Here is a 25,057-nt window from a genome sequence, read left to right as displayed (position 1 = left end):
TAAGTGTGGCGCGACTGTATTATTGCGGACGCGTTGCCAGCAAGTCGCAGTCTCACGAAATTGACGTTGATGGTAGCAAATTTGTGTGCGACCCGCGACAAAAGCGGAAGAGCTCTAGACTTTTTGCAGCAGTCGAATCGCCGTTGCCTGTCGAGACGCCACCAAATAGCCATCATATGACAGGGGCATTGCGGTCTTTATGGCGCCATATAGTCGAAGAAACGAGTCTACGCAACGATATGACGCAAATCATCACGGCAAGACTTAGCGCAAAACATGAAAATGGACGCCATCCGATCGTGCGGTGCCGCAACTGCAACACTCGTCATTCCGAATGCTTGTTATTGGTCATGCTGGAAATGCTGCAGGCTGTGATTGGTGCGTTTAGTGGCTGGCGGGACTTGCTGGGAGTTGTAGTACCTTCACAATGTTCTGTAGGAAGAGTCGCCGTAAGCTTTTCGATATTTCTCGCCATCACGGATAACGATGCGGATAAGTGAGACGACCGGGATGAATTCCAACACGACTCTTAGATCATGTGATAAGCGGTTGCTGTACATGCAATTGTAACGGTCACATGACACGTGGCGCCGCATATAATGGTCCGCGGTTCCGTAAGTCGCACCGCTTTATCATCTGAAATTAAAACTAAGGAGCCTCAAGAAGACAAGATAATGAGGAGGGGAGCGACCGCAGCGCAAAAGGTTAGAAGCGCCCGGGAAGATGACGGAGAAGACGCACGGCGCGTTCATCTACGCAGTAATTAGCGAGCTCCTCAGCGGGAACCATTTTTTTCTGTGGATAACTTTAAGGGGATTCGCTCATCTCCTAATTGGCGCTAACGAGATTACGTCCCCCCCAGTAATTACCCATCCTGAGATCCCCGAGACGTCAAAACTCAGTGCACACGAACAATGGCGAGGAGCGAGAGTGTCGCCACCAGGAGCGCCGAAGAAGGGGGTGCGGCCACAGATAGCAGGGGAGGGGCAGAAGTGTCAGCTTCTCAGATCTATACAGGCTGTGCTTTTTCTCCCTGCTATCAGCCACATTAGGCTGGAGGAGGTGACTATAAGATAGGTGACTACAGTCTATTACTCCTTGTTATCAGCCATATCAAGCTGGGAGAGATGACTGTAGGACAGGTGAGTACAGTCTATTACTCTCTGTTATCAGCCACTGGGGGGAGGAGACTGTAGGACAGCTGAGTACAGTCTATTACTCTCCCTTATCAGCCACTGGGGGGAGGAGACTGTAGGATAGGTGAGTACAGTCTATTACTGCCTGTTATCAGCCACTGGGGGGAGGTGACTGTAGGACAGGTGAGTACAGTCTATTACTTCCTGTTATCAGCCATGTCAGGCTGGGTAGGTGACTGTAGGACAGGTGAGTGCAGTCTATTACTCCCTCTCATCAGCCATTTCTGTGGTGATTAGAGCGCCCTTCAGTGGACAGTGATGAAAGTGAAGAATTTGCTGCAGATTATTGCACCCATTTTCACCTGATTCCTCTCCGCCATCTTTGTTTCTTCGGGTTTCCTCTGGTCGGCTGTCATTATCTTCCCTGATTAGTCGGTCCGGCAGCTGCAGAATGTGTAATTAGTCCCCAGACGACGCAATTCTCCGTGTGATCCGCGGCGTTGCCTCCATCTTCCACTCCGCAGTCGCTCGGGGATCGCTCACACGCGGCGTCTCTGTGACTTTGGCTCCTCTCGGCCGATTACTGGATTTGGCTCATTCTACGTGTGAATCCCAGCAGGCAGCGGCGATCCCACCGGCCGTGATGTTTTATGGAAGTCGTGGGTAGCCATCGCGACACGTGAGACCCAGTATAGAGAGATGCAGCTGTCCCCCATGGCGTGCGAGGACCCCCAAACACTTCACTCCAATGCAGCAGACCAAGATGTTACATGCGGGGGTGGAACTCATATTCTCAAGAGCTGCAGTCACTATTCTGTTACATCCTGCCTTATCCTCCAGTCACCTCCAGAGCTGCAATCACTATTCTGCTGTTACATCATGTCTTATCCTCCAGTCACCTCCAGAGCTGCAATCACTATTCTGCTGCTACATCATGTCTTATCCTCCAGTCACCTCCACAGCTGCAATCACTATTCTGCTGCTATATCATGTCTCATCCTCCAGTCACCTCCAGAGCTGCAATCACTATTCTGCTGTTCCCTACTGTCTTATCCTCCAGTCACCTCCAGAGCTGCGATCAATATTCTGCTGCTACATCATGTCTCATCCTCCAGTCACCTCCAGAGCTGCAATCACTATTCTGCTGTTACATCATGTCTTATCCTTCTGTTACCTCTAGAGCTGCAATCACTATTCTGCTGTTCCATCATGTCTTATCCTCCAGTCACCTCCAGAGCTGCAGTCACTATTCTGCTGTTGCATCCTGTCTTATCCTCCAGTCACCTCCAGAGCTGCAGTCACTGTTCTGCTGTTACATCATGTCTTATCCTCAAGTCACATCCAGAGCTGCAGTCACTATTGATGTGACTACTGGATGTGACTGGAGAAGAAGACGTGATGTAACAGCAGAATAGTGACTGCAGCTCTGGATGTGACTGGAGCAGAATAAAAAACGTTTGGTACCATGTTAGCCAGTAAAAAGTGTGATTGTTCTCAGGAAGAGAAACCAAGTAATCTTGTAGATATGATGCCTTTTAATGGCCAACAAAATACATGATGTTACAGCGAGCTTTGGGATCTCTCAGGGTCCTTCCTCAGACATAAAGACATGATGTAACAGCAGAATACGAATTGCAGCTCTTGATGTGACTGGAGTAGAAGTCATGATGTAACAGTAGAATAGTAACTGCAGCTCTGGAGGTGACTGGAGTAGAAGACATGATGTAGCAGCAGAATGGTGACTGCAGCTCTGGATGTAACTGGAGAAGAATACGGGATGTGACTGCAGGTTTGGATGTGACTGTAGGATAAGACAAGCTATAACAGCAGAATAGTACAGTTCTGGGGGTGACTGGGGGATAAGACATGAGGGAACAGCAGAATAGTGACTGCAGCTCTGGATGTGACTGGAGGATAAGACATGAGGGAACAGCAGAATGGTGACTGGAGGAGAAGACAGGATGTAACAGCAGAATAGCGACTGCAGCTCTGAAGGTGACTGGAGGAAAAGACCTGATGTAACAACAGAATAGTGAGTACAGCTCTGGAGGGGACTGGAGAAGACAAAACTTGGGATCACTTTTCAGATACAGATAATGAAGCCGCTGCTGACAGATTACTATTAATCCCATCCATGATGGCGTCCTGAATGACAGCGAACACTTCGCTGCGGGGTTAATATGAGGATTATGGGGGATAATCCTCTGGGTCCAGAGATCAATGGCGCAGAACGCGTTTCAGGATTTCTCCGGGACTCCACCGCAGAAATCTGACAAACTTCATGTCAAGTGCGGCTGAACGTCGGCACTGACAGTCCAGATTAGCCTGCAGCTCAGCGCCGGATTATCGGAATGTCTTGTTTATCAAACGCCAGATTAAATGTTCGCAGTACATTCCAATGATGGCGGCCGCTTGGATGGTCCCTGGATGTCGGCTCCTCTCCACTGCGCACCTCGGCCACCGCTGCTGCCTCTAGTCGCCGTGCTGCTAAGTAGCCGTTAATCATAGATTTCGTGGCGCATTAGACTCGTCTCGGAATTCATTTTTTCTATTTCAGTAATATTTGTGCGGCGTTAATACCGGAGAATCGGCGGTCTGAGTTACATTAATGCGTGTGACCTCTGTGTAACGAATGAGCTGAGGAAAACGCTGCCCCATAATTACAGGAGCCGAAGTCAATTGGTCAATGTATTCCAAGAACGATCCAGTCAATATTTACCATGACGCCGCTCGCACGCTCGCCGTCGCCTTTGCTCGTTTTTTCCATTTGAACACAATTATAGACAATGGGCTGTAATTATCCGCCGAGGCTTTTAAGCAATAAACCGCAGAACTGCTGACCGCGGACCGATCGTCATGTACATTTATTATTGACTGTCATCTGCTAATGAGCCCAACATGGCGGAGGCGAATCCAAAATCGTCATGCTACAGGTTGTGAATGGCATTGGAATCTGATTCCGGGAAACGTAGGTGTGAGGGCGGCCATATTGTTTTTCACCCCGCTTTTACAACAAAGTCAGTGAGGCAAGTTGCTACTTGGGCTTTATCGCCATCAGCCGCGCTCCAACTTTACGGATATTTTTAGAACGTTCCGGAATGTTTTTCTTCAGACGATTTCACTGGAAATAAATCTCTTATTAAACGGAAGGAAAATATCAGCAAATTATTACTCATCAGATTCTACGGGTAACGGCGACAAAAAACATCGTGTTCCAAGAGAGAAAGTAACAAACAAGGAATCCAGACTCAGAGGATGACTCCACTTAAAGGGACAGTAACCATCAAATATCAGAGCTTGTATCTGTGCTGGAGGCTTAAAGGGTGGCTGATATCAGGCGGAAATAGCGGGAACTGGAAGAATACTAAACCTCCTTCATGTAACTCCTCCAACTGTTCAACTTTACTGTCCCCTCCCCCAGCCTGACATGGCTGATAACAGGGAGTAATAGACTGTACTCACCTGTCCTGCAGTCCCCTCCCCCAGCCTGACATGGTTGATAACAGGGAGTAATAGACTGCATTCCCCTGTCCTACAGTTGCCTCCCCCGGCCTGGCATGGCTGATAACAGGGAGTAATAGACCTGTACTCACCTGTCTTACAGTCACCTCCCCCAGCCTGACATAGCTGATAACCGGGAGTAATAGACTGTACTCATCTGTCCTACAGTCACCTTCCCTTCCTGACTTGGCTGATAACAGGCAGTAATAGACTGTACTTACCTGTCCTACAGTCCCTCCCCTAGCCTGACATGGCTGATAACAGGGAGTAATAGACTGTACTCACCTGTCTTACAGTCACCTCCCCTTCTACATGGCTGATAACAAGGAGTAATAGACTGTACTTACCTGTCCTACAGTCACCTCCCCAAGCCTCACATGGCCGATAACAGGAGTAAAAGACTGTACTCCCCTATCCTACAGTCCCCTAAGCCTGACATGGCTAAATAACAGGGAGTAATAGAGTGTACTCACCTGTCCTACAGTCACCTCCTCCAGCCTGACATGGCTGATAACAGGGAGTAATAGACTGTACTTACCTGTCCTACAGTCACCTCCCCCAGCCTGACATGGCTGATAACAGGGAGTAATAGAGTGTACTCACCTGTCCTACTGTCCCTCCCCCAGCCTGACATGGTTGATAACAGTGAGTAATAGACTGCATTCACCTGTCCTACAGTCGCCTCCCCCGGCCTGGCATGGCTGATAACAGGGAGTAATAGACCTCTACTCACCTATCTTACAGTCCCCTCCCCAGCCTCACATGGCTGACAACAGGGAGTAATAGACTGTACTCATCTGTCCTACAGTCACCAGCCTGCAGCTTCATTTGGCTCATAACAGGTAGTAATATTTGTATACACTCTTAAGCCCTATTTAGACACAACGATTACGGCTCGAAATTCGCTCAAAAGCCATGGTTTAAGCGATAATCGTTGCGTCTATCTTGCGCCCGTCGTGCCGTTTTCATTGAAGATTCGCTCATTGTTGTCATTCTGCCCGCTTACAATCTGGCGGTCGGCCGTTCGGTGATGACATCGTTCGGCCGTTCGGTGATGACATCGTTCGGCCGTTCGGTGATGACATCGTTCGGCCGTTCGGTGATGACATCCTTCGGTCGTTTGCTGATGACATCGTTCGGTCGTTTGCTGATGACATCGTTCGGCCGTTCGGTGATGTCATCGTTCGGTCGTTTGCTGATGACATCGTTTGGCCGTTTGGTGATGACATCGTTCGGTGATGACATCGTTCGGCCGTTCAGTGATGACATCGTTCGGTCGTTTGCTGATGACATCGTTCGGTCGTTTGCTGATGACATCGTTCGGCCGTTCGGTGATGTCATCGTTCGGTCGTTTGCTGATGACATCGTTTGGCCGTTTGGTGATGACATCGTTCGGTGATGACATCGTTCGGCCGTTCAGTGATGACATCGTGCGGCCGTTCAGTGATGACATCCTTCGGCCATTCGGTGATGTCATCGTTCGGTCGTTTGCTGATGACATAGTTCGGCTGTTTGCTGATGACATCGTTCGGCCATTCGGTGATGTCATCGTTCGGTCGTTTGCTGATGACATAGTTCGGCTGTTTGCTGATGACATCGTTCGGCCGTTCGGTGATGTCATCGTTCGGTCGTTTGCTGATGACATAGTTCGGCCGTTTGGTGATGTCATCGTTCGGTCGTTTGCTGATGACATCGTTTGGCCGTTTGGTGATGACATCGTTCGGTCGTTTGCTGATGACATCGTTCGGCCGTTCGGTGATGTAATCGTTCGGCCGTTCGGTGATGTCATCGTTCGGTCGTTTGCTGATGACATCGTTCGGCCGTTTGCTGGTGACATAGTTCGGCCGTTCGGTGATGACATCGTTCGGTGATGACATCGTTCGGCCGTTCGGTGATGTCGTCGTTCGGTGATGACCTCGTTCGGCCGTTCGCTGATGACATCGTTCGGCCGTTTGGTGATGACATCGTTCGGCCGTTTGGTGATGACATCGTTCGGCCGTTTGGTGATGACATCGTTCGGCCGTTTGGTGATGACATCGTTCGGCCGTTCGGTGATGACATCGTTCGGCCGTTCGGTGATGACATCGTTCGGCCGTTCGGTGATGACATCGTTCGGCCGTTCGGTGATGACATCGTTCGGCCGTTTGGTGATGACATCGTTCGGCCGTTTGGTGATGACATCGTTCGGCCGTTTGGTGATGACATCGTTCGGCCGTTTGGTGATGACATCGTTCGGCCGTTTGGTGATGACATCGTTCGGCCGTTCGGTGATGACATCGTTCGGTGATGACATCGTTCGGCCGTTCGGTGATGACATCGTTCGGCCGTTCGGTGATGACATCGTTCGGCCGTTCGGTGATGACATCGTTCGGTGATGACATCGTTCGGCCGTTCGGTGATGACATCGTTCGGCCGTTCGGTGATGACATCGTTCGGCCGTTTGGTGATGACATCGTTCGGCCGTTCGGTGATGACATCGTTCGGCCGTTTGGTGATGACATCGTTCGGCCGTTTGGTGATGACATCGTTCGGCCGTTCGGTGATGACATCGTTCGGCCGTTTGGTGATGACATCGTTCGGCCGTTTGGTGATGACATCGTTCGGCCGTTTGGTGATGACATCGTTCGGCCGTTCGGTGATGACATCGTTCGGTGATGACATCGTTCGGCCGTTCGGTGATGACATCGTTCGGTGATGACATCGTTCGGCCGTTCGGTGATGACATCGTTCGGCCGTTCGGTGATGACATCGTTCGGCCGTTCGGTGATGACATCGTTCGGCCGTTCGGTGATGACATCGTTCGGCCGTTCGGTGATGACATCGTTCGGCCGTTCGGTGATGACGTCGTTCGGCCGTTCGGTGATGACATCGTTCGGCCGTTCGGTGATGACGTCGTTCGGCCGTTCGGTGATGACGTCGTTCGGCCGTTCGGTGATGTCGTCGTTCGGTGATGACCTCGTTCGGCCGTTCGGTGATGACATCGTTCGGCCGTTCGGTGATGACATCGTTCGGCCGTTCGGTGATGACATCGTTCGGCCGTTCGGTGATGACATCGTTCGGCCGTTTGGTGATGACATCGTTCGGCCGTTTGGTGATGACATCGTTCGGCCGTTTGGTGATGACATCGTTCGGCCGTTTGGTGATGACATCGTTCGGCCGTTCGGTGATGACATCGTTCGGTGATGACATCGTTCGGCCGTTCGGCGATGACATCGTTCGGCCGTTCGGCGATGACATCGTTCGGCCGTTCGGCGATGACATCGTTCGGCCGTTCGGCGATGACATCGTTCGGCGATGACATCGTTCGGCCGTTCGGCGATGACATCGTTCGGCCGTTCGGCGATGACATCGTTCGGCCGTTCGGCGATGACATCGTTCGGCCGTTCGCTGATGACATCGTTCCGCCGTTCGCTGATGACATCGTTCGGCCGTTCCGTGATGACATCGTTCGGCCGTTCCGTGATGACATCGTTCGGTCGTCCAGCGGTTTTCAGTGCAGACATTACACATGGATAATACAGCGACTGAAAGCGCGACATTTACCAACGATTCTCGTCAGGAAAAAAACAGTAGTCTTTAAAAGCAAAACCATCGCTGACTTATATCATTATAACGAATTTCGAGCGATAATCTGTGTGCCTAAATGGCGCTTTACAGTCAGTCCTCCACAGTGGCTGATAACGGGACACTAGAAGATAATTGTGGGGGTTAGTTCTGTAACACATTTGTGTGTTCTAAACGTGGAGAATTCCCTGTAGAAGCCTTTGTTGTCATGTGATACGGCGCCCCCTTGTGGTCACATGAGTATGAAGGGACGTCTATGACCGTAGCCATTTTATTCTGCGCAGCTCGCGGCCCCGTGCTCGCCGCTCTTTGGTGTCACTTCCTCCCGCGGCCTAGAGATGTCGCTGCGAAGGGATCTATTGGGAACTTTCCACCGTAGACGGCACTGATCAGTAATTACGCAAACCACAAATATCACTGGCGTTTCGTGGGTCACACGGCGTCTGTTACTCGCAGCGTCTCTCCGCGGACTATGTGTGACTGTGTGGAACGCCCCTTTAATTCTTCTTCCCTTCCCCAGGGACCCCGGAGAGCCTGGCGGAGAAGGAGCGTCAGCTCATGGGGATGATCAACCAGCTGACCAGCCTGCGGGAGCAGCTGCTGGCGGCGCACGACGAGCAGAAGAAGCTCGCCGCATCGCAGATCGAGAAGCAGCGGCAGCAGATGGAGCTGGCCAAACAGCAGCAAGAACAGGCGAGTCCCCCACTAGTCCCTTCATTCAGTCTTACTTTAACTTTGGCGCAACTTGGCGTTAATAACCAGCAACTGCGTTTTATTTTACAGATCGCGAGACAACAGCAGCAGCTCCTGCAGCAGCAGCATAAAATCAACCTGCTCCAGCAGCAAATCCAGGTCAGGAAACCCCCAACGCCTCCATATATACATATCTTCTGTCATACATCTAGTGGGTGTGGCCATCTCTATAACCCCGCCCCTTCTGCAGATATCCACTATTATTTCGCTGTCGGTAATGACAGGAATCGCTGGATTCTGATCGGGTATGGGGGTGGGTTAGAGATCTGTCCTCTGTAAATTCGCTATCCTGTTGCGTGTTGTGGGCGGGGTCTGTACATGGATATTTGTATGTATGATCTGCACCATGATGAGGCCGCAGAGCGTCGCACGTGTACGCCACAACGTAGCGGGCGTCTCATTTCGCCATCACAGTTTGTCCTGCAAAACCGCTTTCATCATGGTAATTATTTCTGACCCGCGCTGTGGTAGAGGTGATGAAACGATCACGCCGCAGTAATTGCGCCGCCCCTCGTCACATCATGACCCCTCGAGCCGTCGGAACAATAATCGATATGTCCAGGTGACAAAGAGAAACCTGGAAACATTTGCCCACTCGTCACGCAGCAATTAGTATTAATCAGGTGAGAGTGGCGGCGCCACCAATGTTAATTGGCGCGGCTTTTGCGCTCTGTTCATACTTGCGTTAGTTGTTTTCCGTTTTTCCCATTCGAAAGTCAGAATAGCGCAGTCTGTCCAGTACAAAAAAAAAACGGATCATGGAGGATTGTGACGTCTTGTAAATACGGAGAGCATGACTACCATGTGCACAGAACCTAAGTGTCTGGCGCTTCCGGTTGCGATCCGTTATTATGGCGTCACGTGGCGCCACGCCTGGCCGCCGATAACAGGAGGACACGCTGTCCCCGCCAGCGACTTGTCAGCAGCAGCTGTTTTCCTACATCTTGTAAACACGGGGACGGCCTCGTTACAGTCCCGTCCTCGAACGCTTTTCCCATGACTCGGCAACCTTTCCTCAGTCACGTGACCGCGCCGGCGCAGCGACCGGGACAATTGTTTCTCACAGAAGCTGCACAGCTGATGAGCTATCAGTTATCAGAATAGACCCCACCCTCAGATAATCGCCTGGGAACCCGCACATCAAAAAACAAAAGCCACAAGGGTGGGAGAGACCCCAGGGGAGGGGCGGTGGGGTTAACTCCTTCAGTGCCGCCACCCTGCCCCAATCTCCACTCCGCCAAAGCACATTTTGAGCCACATCTTGAATGCATTATTATTACATTGTAGTGAGGGGTTTGATAATGACCCTGCAAAGACCCCGGCAGCGAGCGGAATAATGACATCATTTGTCACTGGCCAGGAAGACGTCCGTCCCGCGGCCCACTTCAAAGACCATTCTGTAACTGAGGGGAAAAACTCAAAGATGACGAATTCTTCTATAGAGATTGTAGCGGATGAGTAAAAGAAGAAACAATGTAACAGCTCGTCAGAGGCTGAGCGCAAGCAGACTGACGCTGGGAACTAACGGAAAATGAGATTATATAGTGGACTGGAGATTATATGATGTGGTATCAGGATATTAGGGCAGAGAAGTATAGGGGGGCAGGTTGTATATACATTACATATGGGGGGGGTATCAGGATATTAGGGCAGAGAAGTATGGTCGGGACAGGTTGTATATACATTACATATGGGTGGTATCAGGATATTAGGGCAGAGAAGTATGGTCGGGACAGGTTGTATATACATTACATTTGGGGGGTATCAGGATATTACGGCAGAGATGTATAGGGGGGCAGGTTGTATATACATTACATATGGGCGGTATCGGGATAATAGGTCAGAGATGTATAGGGGGCAGGTTGTATATAGATTACATATGGGGGTATCAGGATATTGAGGCAGAGAAGTATGGAGGGTACCAGTTGTATATAGATTACATGTGGGGGGTATAGGATATTAGGTCAGAGATGTATAGGGTGCAGGTTGTATATAGCTTACATATGGGGGGGTATCGGGATATTAGGTCAGAGCTGTATAGGGGGGCAGGTTGTATATAGATTACACGTGGGGGGTATCAGGATGTTAGGGGGGACGGGTAGTATATAGATTACATGTGGGAGGTATCAGGATATTAGGGCAGAGATGTATAGGGGGCAGGTAGTATATAGATTACACGTGGGGGTATCAGGATGTTAGGGGGGACGGGTAGTATATAGATTACACGTGGGGGTATCAGGATGTTAGGGGGGACGGGTAGTATATAGATTACATTCTGTAACGGTCTCTTATACATCGCAGTATATTGTTCTATACGGTAACCTCCTATAATATCAGAGATACCTGAGTGATTGCGGCACACCACAGCATCCTGTACACCGCGCTCCACTCCTGTGTTTCGGTTTGCTGGCGCTGTGTGATGACTGTCACAATGTGTTCGCTTCAAGTTGAAGCGTAAAATACCGTTGTCTGTCGCTGCACTGATTGCGCTCTGTACACATGTGACAACCGCCGCCGCCGTGACTGACAGATGATACAGAGCTGGAATTACTGTGAGCGACATCGTAGCCAGATATAGCAGAGCTCAGCTGTCACTGTGTGTTATCTGCAGGGTTACATAGGACTGCATGTCACATCTACTGCACGATCTGTGTTGTTACATAGGACTGCAGGTGACATTTGCTCAGTCCTTGAGTGGAGATGATGAGTTGAGCTCTGCTACGTCATTCTTGCTCGGTTCTGGAGTTTTGGCACCTGGTGACGGCCGGGTTTGACGGAGTGAATAGTAATTAGCAATAGGGAAATAATTGAAATCAGGTGCTTGGCGGCGGTTTACGCTCGCACGGCGGCGGCGACTATTGTTGTTCTGAGTAGCCTTGAGATAAGACGCGGGAACAAAAAAAACCTTCACAATATAGAAACAAAGCGGATAATTATTCTTGCGCTAAGTGCTGGGAACACCGTCCGCGCGCGGTGATGCCGAGTCCTTCACACTCAGGATGGCGTCTCCGTCACATTGATACTAATCAGCCTTCCCTACAATAATTAACTTTACTCTTAAAGGGAAAGTGAGTGGTTTGTGGATGGCCTCGGGGCGTCTGCAAGGAGCTTAGCACTTTTATAGCGTGTCTGCGGGTGTATGACGGTGCGTGTGCTGGTTATGTGGGTAAATCATGTTTATGTTGGTCCGCATATCTGTCAATATAGATGTATGAAGTGTACAGCATATGTATATGGATCTGAGAGGAGTCATGAGAGGGACAGTATATGTGTGATATGCGTGTATGAGGTATACAGTATTTCTATGGATGTGTGTTTATGTGAATGTGTGCGGTATACAGTATATGTGTGATATAAGTGTATATGGGTGTATAGTGTATGTGTGATATGAGTGTATGGGGGTATACAGTGTATGTGTTGGTTTACGGGTAGTTTACATTTCATGCATGTAACTGTATAAAGACTCTATACAGGGTCAGGGTTGTTGGTGCTCACGGTTGTATACGGGTGTATATCTGTGATGTCCATGTGTTTATATACGTGTTATCCAGATTCAGTATAAGCTCATGTATGTGCTCTTACGTGTGTATATGTAGTATATGCTCTCATGTTTGCCTGTATGATTATTTCCGTATGTGTAGTAGCGGGTGTTGTGCCATGTTTCTATATGTTTGTATATAGTATGTGTGTGTGTATATAATGTGTGGCTATAGTATGTGTGTGGATATAGTATATGTGTGTGTGTATATAATGTGTGTGAATTCAGGTCTAACATTACTGCTGCACATTAAATACTCATTGAGGGGGTTCAGAATCTGTGCTGTACTAACAGCCGCTCATTAGCGCCCCCTCCTGTCTTCTCCTGTTTCATTCAGCGAGACCTGTGTGTTGTAACATAGTAATTACAGCAAATTGCCGGTTCCCCTCGCCGCTCGGGTCTGACTGCGGATCGCTTCATTTCCACGCCTGCTCACCGTGGGAAAAACTCAAATAGTTCTGTTTTTTTGTTTCTCAGCATTTGAGGCCAGCGGGGCAATACGGACGGCGAATCCGAAAATGTCCCAGCAAAAGTGTCGCAGAATTACCAGTCCCAGCACTCCTCAGCAGCTGCACAGATACTTGGCATATTCCAGAGAGCAGCAGCAGTGTGAAGCAGTGACATCTAGTGGATGGATTTTCATGAAAACTCCCTACGGAGCAGCCCCCTAAGCGCGCGTACAAATGGCGCAATTCACAAAGGAATTTACCCATGTGAAGTCTGTTTCTTAAAAAAATGTGTCAAAGTCCGCCGCATGGTGCAGCAGTTTTTGGCGCGGATCCGCATGCGGACGGAGTCCTATCAAGGCAAAATCTGCCTGCAGAATTCTGACGTAGAAAATCGCAATTCCGCGTCACGAAAATGAGAATCTCACAGAAATGCGCCAGACTTCTGCATGCAGATTTTGCGTATTGAGAGGACTACATCCGCATGCGGTCCAGCGCCAAAATCAGCGGCAAATTTAGACGCGGTTTTTAGAGACTGAATTCACACATAAAAATTCTGCCGTGAATTCCGCTGTGTAAACCCGCAGGGCCGTCCACACGGCGTAAATACGCTAAATATTGCGCAATGAATAGAACCAGCTGATGTCAATGGTTACATCCACAAATGCATGTTTTTTGGGGCGATTTTCGGTCAAGTGAAAGCAACCGCAGCGGGTTCTATTTTGATCGATATACTGACTGAAATAGGCCGCAAAAGGGAATAGGATCGCGCAAATGTGCATGTAACGTGTATTCGCCACTTATTTGCGCATTAAAACAATAGTCCCTTTTTGCAAAAAAATGTCAAGGGCAGAAATACACCCTGAATAGGCGATCTTCGGAGTGAGAATCCGCGTGTAGCACGCTGTGTATTCATGGACCGTGATGCGCCAATGTGAATCAATGGCTTTTATTCACTACGTATTTTTTATGTGGCTTATTTTTGCTCGGTGAATGTTCTGCTAGTCACAGTTATCATCCCCCACCCCGAATGTGTTTTGGCCGCTATTAGAGAGCTCCTGGCTCCTCCCCAATGTATAAATAGGCCCCCCCTCCACCAGCGCGCCATTTCTAATGTTCCTTTGGCCCCTTAGGCACCAGGGCCCGGCTGTGATTGCTGATGTATATTTTTTCCCATCATCTCCCGTCTTGGCTACAGAGCTTACACTCTAGAGATGACATTCAGAGTTGGCTGCGGCGTCAGCAGAGGCGGTCGGATGCCATTTATTTCCTGCTCTGAGAATCTCATCTGGCGCTTTCTCTCATCCCTCGTTACCCGCCCCTCCATTTGCATCCATTGTTGTCTCGTTCTTTGCGTCTAGATTATAACAGGTGTTTCTTTCATATGTCCGAGCGGCGAGACGAGGACTCCGGAGCCTCCGATCCCCCGAGACGCCCACTGAACTCTCTATTGTGGGGGGAAGAAATGGCGAGGTCTCCAGAATGAATCGCATGTTGCCGCCGTCATCTGCACTTCCACAGCCTCTGTGGTTACAACGTATCTGTGCTTGGCATGTAGGGAGCGCCCACACGGCGAATCCCACCTGTGAGAACCGCTCCTAAATCTGCGGATTCAGCCGTGTCGGTGGGCACAATCTGCAGAGTTCCGATACGGCAAATCATTTCCTGATGTGGAATTCCGCATGTGGATTTTGCCCATCAACAGCGATGCATCCGCATGCGGATCCGCTACAGAAAAGCTTGGCGGAAGCCCACCGATTTTGAGACGATTTTTAAAGGTGAAATTCTCCGCAGCGATTCCGCCGTGCACACCCGCCGTGAGCGTATATTCCGACGGAGGAATGTTCTGCTTCAATTCTGCCTGTCAAAGTTTGCAGCTTTCTGGCGCGGTTTTTGGCATGGATCCGCACATTGACTTAGCCCTATCAATGGGCAGAAACCGTGCGTGGAATTCCGCTGCAGATAGTAACAATCCACATAGTCCACATCGAGGAGGGACATACCACTTCCTGACGTAGAAACATTTGTTTTTGCCCCAGAATTCCATACGCGGCTTGTGCCCATTGGCAGGGCTAAATCCATATGTGCGTCTGTGGCAGAGACTGCTAATTTTTACGCTGGTCTTACTCTGGCGGTGGAATTCGCACAAAATTCCGCAACAATTCTGCCATGCGAACATACTCTTACATGTCGCTTCTTGACGTGGAAACACTCGCGGCTTTTGGACACGGATTTTAGAGCTAGAATTCCCTGCAGGTAATTCAGTGGTGAACATACGCTAAGGGCGCACTCACACGAACGTGTCTTCGTTCCGTATTACACGCGTACTTGACTTGAACTGAGATATTCAAACCTGCTTTTTTCAGGCACGTGAAAAAACACAGCGGCGCGGCGCACTTTGCTTCATATTATGCAGTCAGATCGCCAATGCAAGTCTATGGGAGCGCTAACAATGCGCAGTGAATATGCATCAGACATGCCGATTTACACATGACATAAGCCGAATACGCATACGCCCATGTCAGCGAGCTCTTACTACTGGAATTTGTGCACAATGTCAGTCTGCGGCAGATAAAGCAGCAGATAATTGTCGTGTCCACATACTTTATTCTACATGAAGCAGAACTTGGTAAATGGTTGGCTACTGATCACATCACGACTTCTACTCCGTGCACACCTGAAGCTGCATGCCTCTGCCAAGCTACATTTCACTACAAGGAAGTGCATAGTGGGAACTGCAGACCTAAAAGGCAGTTCATTGACAATTAGCAGAATTACAAACGCAGCTCTGGGGGTGATTGTAACATAAGTTTAGACCGCAGCCCCAGAGGCCCTCTGCTCTGTTTTTTGGGGCCCTTGTTGACCTTGCAGCCTCTCCAGCCTCGGCACAGTGGATGGCCATGAACATGTGATCACGCCGACTATTTTCCTCCTTGCTTTGTTGTCCATAACTGATCCATAGAGCAGAAACAATGAAGCTCCGCCCCCCGACGCCTCATTCTCCTAATTACCTTTCCTGTCCCGACCTCCGGCTGCGTTAAGCTCGACTAAGGCCCAGCAGGAATCCTACCCACGTTGGCCGGGAACAATGGTCCTCTAACGCCGTTCATCGACTTCCCCAGGGGCTTTATGTACCTGTTTCTGTAGGAAAACCTAATACCGCGTCCTCGTCATACGCATTAGGCCCATAAATTGGCGGGATTTACAGCGCCGGATTGTTACTTTGTTTTTTTTTCCGCCTTTGATGGCATTATAATTACTAAACAAGAGCGGCCGTGGTTTGGACCGGGAACAATGGCCTCCCGCGATACACGGTAATGCGGCTTGTCGCTAACTAGGTGTTTTATTCGATTACGGAGGATGTGAAAACATGACAGAGTTAAGTGCGGCTCTAAATGAAAGCCGAAACAGAAAAATTATGTGACCGGGGCTAAAAGCTCCCATAAAAGCGCAGATCTCCATTAACGCCCAAGACGTTAATCAAGGCTGAGGACAGATCGCGGAAAACGCGGGGAAGCGTCTAACTCAACGAAATCCTGTCATTTGTAACCTGTTCAGACGAACGCAGAAATGACCAGACGTCGTCAAAACGCGCTCACACGACCGCCATGATGGAGCGGAGCTGTCAGGCGCCATTTACGTTGGCTCGCGTGGCAATAAAACTTATCTTTAGTGAAGTGTGCCAATTCCTTCTGTACCAGAGAGAGTGATAAATCCGTAAGCACAACGCGTTCCACCCCCTCCGCTCCCCAAATACAGTGCAAGCTCTGTTGGCCAGTACCGCCACGTTCTGAGTGCAAGCTCTGTTGGCTGGTGCCGCCATGTTCTGAGAGTAAGCTCTGTTGGTCGGTGCAGCCAGGTTCTGAGTGTAAGCCCTGATGGCCGGTGCCACCATGTTCTGAGTGTAAGCCCTGATGGCCGGTGCCACCATGTTCTGAGTGTAAGCCCTGATGGCCGGTGCCACCATGTTCTGAGTGTAAGCTCTGTTGGCCAGTACCGCCACGTTCTGAGTGTAAGCTCTGTTGGCTGATGCCTCCATGTTCTGAGTGTAAGTTCTGATGGCCGGTGCCACCATCTTTTGAGTGTAAGCTATGTTGACTTTACCGCCACGTTCTGAGTGTAAGCCCTGTTGGCCGCTACCACCATGTTCTGATTTTAAGCCCCGTTGGCCAGTACCACCATGTTCCTCGTGTAAGCCCCGGTGGCCAGTACCGCCATGTTCTGCGTGTAAGCCCTGGTGGCCAGTACCGCCATGTTCTGAGTGTAAGCCATGGTCGCCGCTGCTGCCATGTTCTGAGTGTAAGCCCTGTTGGCTGATGCCACCATGTTCTTATTGTAAGCTATGTTGGCTTTACCTCCACGTTCTGAGTGTAAGCCCTGTTGGTTGCTACCACCATGTTCTGATTGTACGCTTTGTTGGCCGGTACCACCATGTTCTGAGTGTAAGTTCTGTTGGTTGGTGCCACATTGTTTTGAGTGTAAGCTCTGTTGGCTGGTGTCACCATGTTTTGAGTGTCAGCTCTGTTGGCAAGTGCCGCCATGTTCTGAGTGTAAGCACTGTTGGCCGGTACCGCCATGTTCTGAGTGTAAGTTCTGTTGGTTGGTGCCACATTGTTTTGAGTGTAAGCTCTGTTGGCTGGTGCCACCATGTTTTGAGTGTCAGCTCTGTTGGCAAGTGCCGCCATGTTCTGAGTGTAAGCACTGTTGGCCAGTGCCGCCATGTTCTGTTGGTTGGAACCACCATGTTCTGAGTGTAACCTCTGCTGGCCGGTGCCGCCATGTTCTGACTGTAAGCTGTGCTTGCCGGTGCTGTCATGTTCTGAGTGTAAGCGCTATTGGCCAGTGCCGCCATGTTCTGAGTGTAAGCACTATTGGCCAGTGCCACCATGTTCTGAGTGTAAGCGCTATTGGCCAGTGCCGCCATGTTCTGAGTGTAAGCTCTGTTGGCTGGTGCCGCCATGTTCTGAGTATAAGCTCTGATGTCCGGTGCCGCCATGTTCTGAGTATAAGCCTAGCTGGCCGGTGCTGCCATGTTCTCAGTGTAAGCCCTGATGGCCGGTGCCGCCATGTTCTGAGTGTAAGCCCTGATGGCCGATGCAGCCATGTTCTGAGTGTAAGCCCTGATGGCCGGTGCCGCCATGTTCTGAGTGTAAGCCCTGATGGCCGGTGCCGCCATGTTCTGAGTGTAAGCCCTGATGGCCGGTGCCACCATGTTCTGAGTGTAAGCCCTGATGGCCGGTGCCACCATGTTCTGAGTGTAAGCCCTGATGGCCGGTGCCGCCATGTTCTGAGTGTAAGCCCTGATGGCCGGTGCCGCCATGTTCTGAGTGTAAGCCCTGATGGCCGGTGCCGCCATGTTCTGAGTGTAAGCCCTGATGGCCGGTGCCGCCATGTTCTGAGTGTAAGCCCTGATGGCCGGTGCCGCCATGTTCTGAGTGTAAGCCCTGATGGCCGGTGCCGCCATGTTCTGAGTGTAAGCCCTGATGGCCGGTGCCGCCATGTTCTGAGTGTAAGCCCTGATGGCCGGTGCCGCCATGTTCTGAGTGTAAGCCCTGATGGCCGGTGCCGCCATGTTCTGAGTGTAAGCCCTGATGGCCGGTGCCGCCATGTTCTGAGTGTAAGCCCTGATGGCCGGTGCCGCCATGTTCTGAGTGTAAGCCCTGTTGGCCAGAGCGGCCATGTTCTGAGTGTAAGCTCTGTTGGCCGGTGCCGCCATGTTCTGAGTGTAAGCTCTGTTGGCCGGTGCCGCCATGTTCTGAGTGTAAGCCCTGATGGCCGGTGCCGCCATGTTCTGAGTGTAAGCCCTGATGGCCGGTGCCGCCATGTTCTGAGTGTAAGCCCTGATGGCCGGTGCCGCCATGTTCTGAGTGTAAGCCCTGATGGCCGGTGCCGCCATGTTCTGAGTGTAAGCCCTGGTGGCCAGTACCGCCATGTTCTGAGTGTAAGCCATGGTCGCCGCTGCTGCCATGTTCTGAGTGTAAGCCCTGTTGGCTGATGCCACCATGTTCTTATTGTAAGCTATGTTGGCTTTACCTCCACGTTCTGAGTGTAAGCCCTGTTGGTTGCTACCACCATGTTCTGATTGTACGCTTTGTTGGCCGGTACCACCATGTTCTGAGTGTAAGTTCTGTTGGTTGGTGCCACATTGTTTTGAGTGTAAGCTCTGTTGGCTGGTGTCACCATGTTTTGAGTGTCAGCTCTGTTGGCAAGTGCCGCCATGTTCTGAGTGTAAGCACTGTTGGCCGGTACCGCCATGTTCTGAGTGTAAGTTCTGTTGGTTGGTGCCACATTGTTTTGAGTGTAAGCTCTGTTGGCTGGTGCCACCATGTTTTGAGTGTCAGCTCTGTTGGCAAGTGCCGCCATGTTCTGAGTGTAAGCACTGTTGGCCAGTGCCGCCATGTTCTGTTGGTTGGAACCACCATGTTCTGAGTGTAACCTCTGCTGGCCGGTGCCGCCATGTTCTGACTGTAAGCTGTGCTTGCCGGTGCTGTCATGTTCTGAGTGTAAGCGCTATTGGCCAGTGCCGCCATGTTCTGAGTGTAAGCACTATTGGCCAGTGCCGCCATGTTCTGAGTGTAAGCGCTATTGGCCAGTGCCACCATGTTCTGAGTGTAAGCGCTATTGGCCAGTGCCGCCATGTTCTGAGTGTAAGCTCTGTTGGCTGGTGCCGCCATGTTCTGAGTATAAGCTCTGATGTCCGGTGCCGCCATGTTCTGAGTATAAGCCTAGCTGGCCGGTGCTGCCATGTTCTCAGTGTAAGCCCTGATGGCCGGTGCCGCCATGTTCTGAGTGTAAGCCCTGATGGCCGATGCAGCCATGTTCTGAGTGTAAGCCCTGATGGCCGGTGCCGCCATGTTCTGAGTGTAAGCCCTGATGGCCGGTGCCGCCATGTTCTGAGTGTAAGCCCTGATGGCCGGTGCCACCATGTTCTGAGTGTAAGCCCTGATGGCCGGTGCCACCATGTTCTGAGTGTAAGCCCTGATGGCCGGTGCCGCCATGTTCTGAGTGTAAGCCCTGATGGCCGGTGCCGCCATGTTCTGAGTGTAAGCCCTGATGGCCGGTGCCGCCATGTTCTGAGTGTAAGCCCTGATGGCCGGTGCCGCCATGTTCTGAGTGTAAGCCCTGATGGCCGGTGCCGCCATGTTCTGAGTGTAAGCCCTGATGGCCGGTGCCGCCATGTTCTGAGTGTAAGCCCTGATGGCCGGTGCCGCCATGTTCTGAGTGTAAGCCCTGATGGCCGGTGCCGCCATGTTCTGAGTGTAAGCCCTGATGGCCGGTGCCGCCATGTTCTGAGTGTAAGCCCTGATGGCCGGTGCCGCCATGTTCTGAGTGTAAGCCCTGTTGGCCAGAGCGGCCATGTTCTGAGTGTAAGCTCTGTTGGCCGGTGCCGCCATGTTCTGAGTGTAAGCTCTGTTGGCCGGTGCCGCCATGTTCTGAGTGTAAGCCCTGATGGCCGGTGCCGCCATGTTCTGAGTGTAAGCCCTGATGGCCGGTGCCGCCATGTTCTGAGTGTAAGCCCTGATGGCCGGTGCCGCCATGTTCTGAGTGTAAGCCCTGATGGCCGGTGCCGCCATGTTCTGAGTGTAAGCCCTGATGGCCGGTGCCGCCATGTTCTGAGTGTAAGCCCTGATGGCCGGTGCCGCCATGTTCTGAGTGTAAGCCCTGATGGCCGGTGCCGCCATGTTCTGAGTGTAAGCCCTGATGGCCGGTGCCGCCATGTTCTGAGTGTAAGCCCTGATGGCCGGTGCCGCCATGTTCTGAGTGTAAGCCCTGATGGCCGGTGCCGCCATGTTCTGAGTGTAAGCCCTGATGGCCGGTGCCGCCATGTTCTGAGTGTAAGCCCTGATGGCCGGTGCCGCCATGTTCTGAGTGTAAGCCCTGATGGCCGGGTGCCGTCATGTTCTGACTGTAAGCCCTGATGGCCGGGTGCCGCCATGTTCTGAGTGTAAACCCTGATGGCCGGGTGCCGCCATGTTCTGACTGTAAGCCCTGATGGCCGGGTGCCGCCATGTTCTGACTGTAAGCCCTGATGGCCGGTGCCGCCATGTTCTGAGTGTAAACTCTGTTGGCCGGTGCTGCCATGTTCTCAGTGTAAGCTCTTTTGCACGGTGCCGCCATGTTCTGAGTGTGAGCTCTGTTGGCCGGAGCCGCCATGTTCTGAGTGTAAGCTCTGTTGGCCGGTGCCGGCATGTTCTGAGTGTAAGCTCTGTTGGCCGGTGCCGCCATGTTCTGAGTGTAAGCTCTGTTGGCCGGTGCCGCCATGTTCTGAGTGTAAGCTCTGTTGGCCGGTGCCGGCATGTTCTAAGTGTAAGCTCTGTTGGCCGGTGCCGGCATGTTCTGAGTGTAAGCTCTGTTGGCCGGTGCCGCCATGTTCTGAGTGTAAGCTCTGTTGGCCGGTGCCGGCATGTTCTGAGTGTAAGCTCTGTTGGCCGGTGCCGGCATGTTCTAAGTGTAAGCTCTGTTGGCCAGTGCCGGCATGTTCTGAGTGTAAGCTCTGTTGGCCGGTGCCGCCATGTTCTGCGTGTAAGCTCTGCTGGCCAGTGCCGCTATGTTCTCAGTGTAAGCTCTTTTGTCCGGTGCCGCCACGTTCTCTTGGCCGGAGGCACCATGTTCTGAGTGTGAGCTCTGTTGGCCGGAGCCACCATGTTCTGAGTGTGAGCTCTGTTGGCCGGAGCCACCATGTTCTGAATGTGAGCTTTGTTGGCCTGTGCCACCATGTTCTGAGTGTAAGCTCTGTTGGCCGGAGCCACCATGTTCTGAGTGTAAGCTCTGTTGGCCGGAGCCACCATGTTCTGAGTGTAAGCTCTGTTGGCCGGAGCCACCATGTTCTGAGTGTAAGCTCTGTTGGCCGGTGCCGCCAGACATCTATTGTTCTGTAATCAGCGACTTGTAATTGTTACTTTTTGTTTTTGGTGTTGTCAGATTACTGTTTGTCATTTTGCTGACGGCTGAACGCGGAGGTTGTCGCCACTTCGTCTTAATGAAACACCTATCCACATAGGAGACAGCAGAGGCTTTATTTTTAGCTTGCTGGTGGTTTTATTCCGGGCACACTGTTTGCGCGCCGTCGCCATTCGCTCCTTTTAACCCGATCGTCCTTTCACCTCTCCCGTGTCGTCGGATCCTGGTCCTTTCACCGTCCTGCTGCAATTACACAGACACACAACTCCCACTCGTCTCCCCCGATGACAGGGATGTTACCTCTCGGCTGCCATCACCTCTGTGACACATCGGGGGTCTCGGAAGGTTTCGTCGCTGACGGGCTGATTGTAGCCGTTTAAATGTCTTGTTTGTAAACAGGATGGAAATTAACATATTTCTAATTACACAACTGCACTCGCCCTCAACGCCTTCTCCATGTCCGTTACATCGCCATTCACCGGGAAAGTTTCCAAGGGCAGAGAAAAAGTTTAAGTCAGGGAAAGATTCATAACTTAAAACTCACAATTTGACCGCGACATTTGTGAGACAAGCCACGCAATTAACACACTCCATAGACTGTGGAACTCACATGTGACCACCACAGTCATAAGAACTTTCCCGACACAACCTTCGTAGAACTTTGTGGGAATTGTAGGTGACAGTGGCCATCTTGAGACATTTGCATTCATAGAACACGATTTGTGTCATGTGACCATGAACTATGCGCCACTTAACTCCTGGTGGCGCCCAGTGTCATCCTGCATCATTTATCAGGAGTATCTAAGCTGCTGAGTGTCATAGACAAATGGGAGTTCATAGCTGAAGTCGTGTGCACGATATCCTGACGCCCCATTACACAGCACCCTGCCGCCATCTGGATGACACGAGTGGCATCCATGTTTCTTTCACCCTCATTCTGCATCCATTAGATGCTCAATGCGTTCTATTATCACAGATTCATCATTAGTTGATCAACAAACATCTCCCCCCCCCCCCCCCCCCCCCCACTCTTCCCTCAGCCGGCGAGCTCTGTGGTTCAGTCAAAGTCGCCAAATTTCCGTCTGTTGTGTTTGGTCAACGACGACTTCTCTTGCGCTGGAACGAAGCAAATGATTGTTATTTATTTACAGACGACTCGACTGTGCCGCCATTAAAATCTGGAGCGGCATCAGCTTATTTGATCCCCGTGACATATTAAGATGCGTCTGCTGGCAATTACGCCGTTCACTGCTGCTAATTATAACATTGAAAAATCAGAAAAGCATTAATTGTGGCCGATAAGAGAAAGAAATTGAACCGGATCCAAAATTACATTCCAGATTGTTATGAAATGATCTCCTCCAACAAAAAAAAGTGTTTGAAAACTTCCAGAAGAGAAAGGCATACTTCTGTCCAATGAGACGTCTCCACATAGAGAAAAGAGTAATGTGCAGCATGGCGGAAGACTGACAGAGTATGCACTCCGCTTTTCCTGTGTGCGAACAGAGCTAAAGGCAGGAGAGAGAATTATGGGCCATCATCCAAACTGCACCACGATAATACATTACTGAGGAGTATGCAAACCATCAATGCGTGCTACAATACTGCCCCCTATGTACAAAAATATAATTACTATAATACTGCCCCCTATGTACAAGAATATAATTACTATAATACTGCCCCCTATGTACAAGAATATAATTACTATAATACTGCCTGCCCCTATGTACAAGAATATAATTACTATAATACTGCCCCCTATGTACAAGAATATAATTACTATAATACTGCCCCCTATGTACAAGAATATAATTACTATAATACTTCCCCCTATGTACAAGAATATAACTACTATATTACAGCTCCTATATACAAGAATACAACTATAATACTGCCCCTTATGTACAAGTATATAACTACTATAATACTGCCCCCTATGTACAATAATATAACTCTTATAATACTGCCCCCTATGTACAAGAATATAACTACTATAATACTGCCCCCTATGTACAAGAATTTACCTACTATAATACTGCCCCCTATGTACAAGAATATAACTACTATAATACTGCCTCCTATGTACAACAATATTACTAATATAATGCTGCTCTGCTGTACAAGAAAATAACTATTATAATACTGCCCACTATGTACAGGAATTTACCTACTATAATACTGCCCCCTATGTACAAGAATATAACTACTATAATACTGCCCCCTATGTACAAGAATATAACTACTATAATACTGCCCCCTATGTACAAGAATATAACTACTATAATACTGCCTCCTATGTACAGGAATATAACTACTATAATACTGCCTCCTATGTACAGGAATATAACTACTATAATACTGACCCTTTTTTACAAGAATATAACTACTATAATACTGCCTCCTATGTACAGGAATATAACTACTATAATACTGCCCCCTATGTACAAGAATATAACTACTGTAATACTGCCCCCTATGTACAAGAATATAACTACTATAATACTGCTCCCTATGTACAAGAATATAACTACTATAATACTGCCCCCTATGTACAAGAATATAACTACTATAATACTGCCCCCTATGTACAGGAATTTACCTACTATAATACTGCCCCCTATGTACAGGAATTTACCTACTATAATACTGCCCCCTATGTACAAGAATATAACTACTATAATACTGCCTCCTATGTACAGGAATATAACTACTATAATACTGCCCCCTATGTACAAGAATATAACCACTATAATACTTTCACCTATATACAATAATATAACTACTATAATACTGTCCCCTATGTACAAAGAATATAACTACTATAATACTGCCCCCTATGTACAAGAATATAACTACTATAATACTGCCTCCTATGTACAAGAATATAACTACTATAATACTGCCTCCTATGTACAAGAATATAACTACTATAATACTGCCTCCTATGTACAAGAATATAACTACTATAATACTGCCCCCTATGTACAAGAATATAACTACTATAATACTGCCCCCTATGTACAAGAATATAACTACTGTAATACTGCCCCCTATGTACAAGAATATAACTACTATAATACTGCTCCCTATGTACAAGAATATAACTACTATAATACTGCCCCCTATGTACAGGAATTTACCTACTATAATACTGCCCCCTATGTACAAGAATATAACCACTATAATACTGTCACCTATATACAATAATATAACTACTA

The 25,057-nt window shown here is 49.8% G+C and overlaps 1 protein-coding gene across 6 annotated transcripts in view; it reads left to right on the top strand.

Annotated features, from left to right (window-relative positions):
* Positions 1–25,057, top strand: part of SOX5 (SRY-box transcription factor 5) — a 178,080-nt gene that overhangs the window by 98,035 nt on the left and 54,988 nt on the right. For all 6 annotated transcript variants that reach the window (XM_066590774.1, XM_066590773.1, XM_066590772.1 and 3 more), the window contains 2 exons: positions 8,722–8,894; positions 8,985–9,053. In XM_066590774.1, coding sequence (XP_066446871.1) covers positions 8,722–8,894; positions 8,985–9,053 — 242 coding nt within the window. The remainder of the gene's footprint in view (positions 1–8,721; positions 8,895–8,984; positions 9,054–25,057) is intronic.

Source organism: Eleutherodactylus coqui, chromosome 2, assembly GCF_035609145.1.
Source record: "Eleutherodactylus coqui strain aEleCoq1 chromosome 2, aEleCoq1.hap1, whole genome shotgun sequence".
Taxonomy (NCBI): Eukaryota; Metazoa; Chordata; class Amphibia; order Anura; family Eleutherodactylidae; genus Eleutherodactylus; species Eleutherodactylus coqui.
The sequence above is the reverse complement of the archived record's forward strand: the minus strand, read 5'-3'. Positions and strand labels throughout refer to the sequence as shown.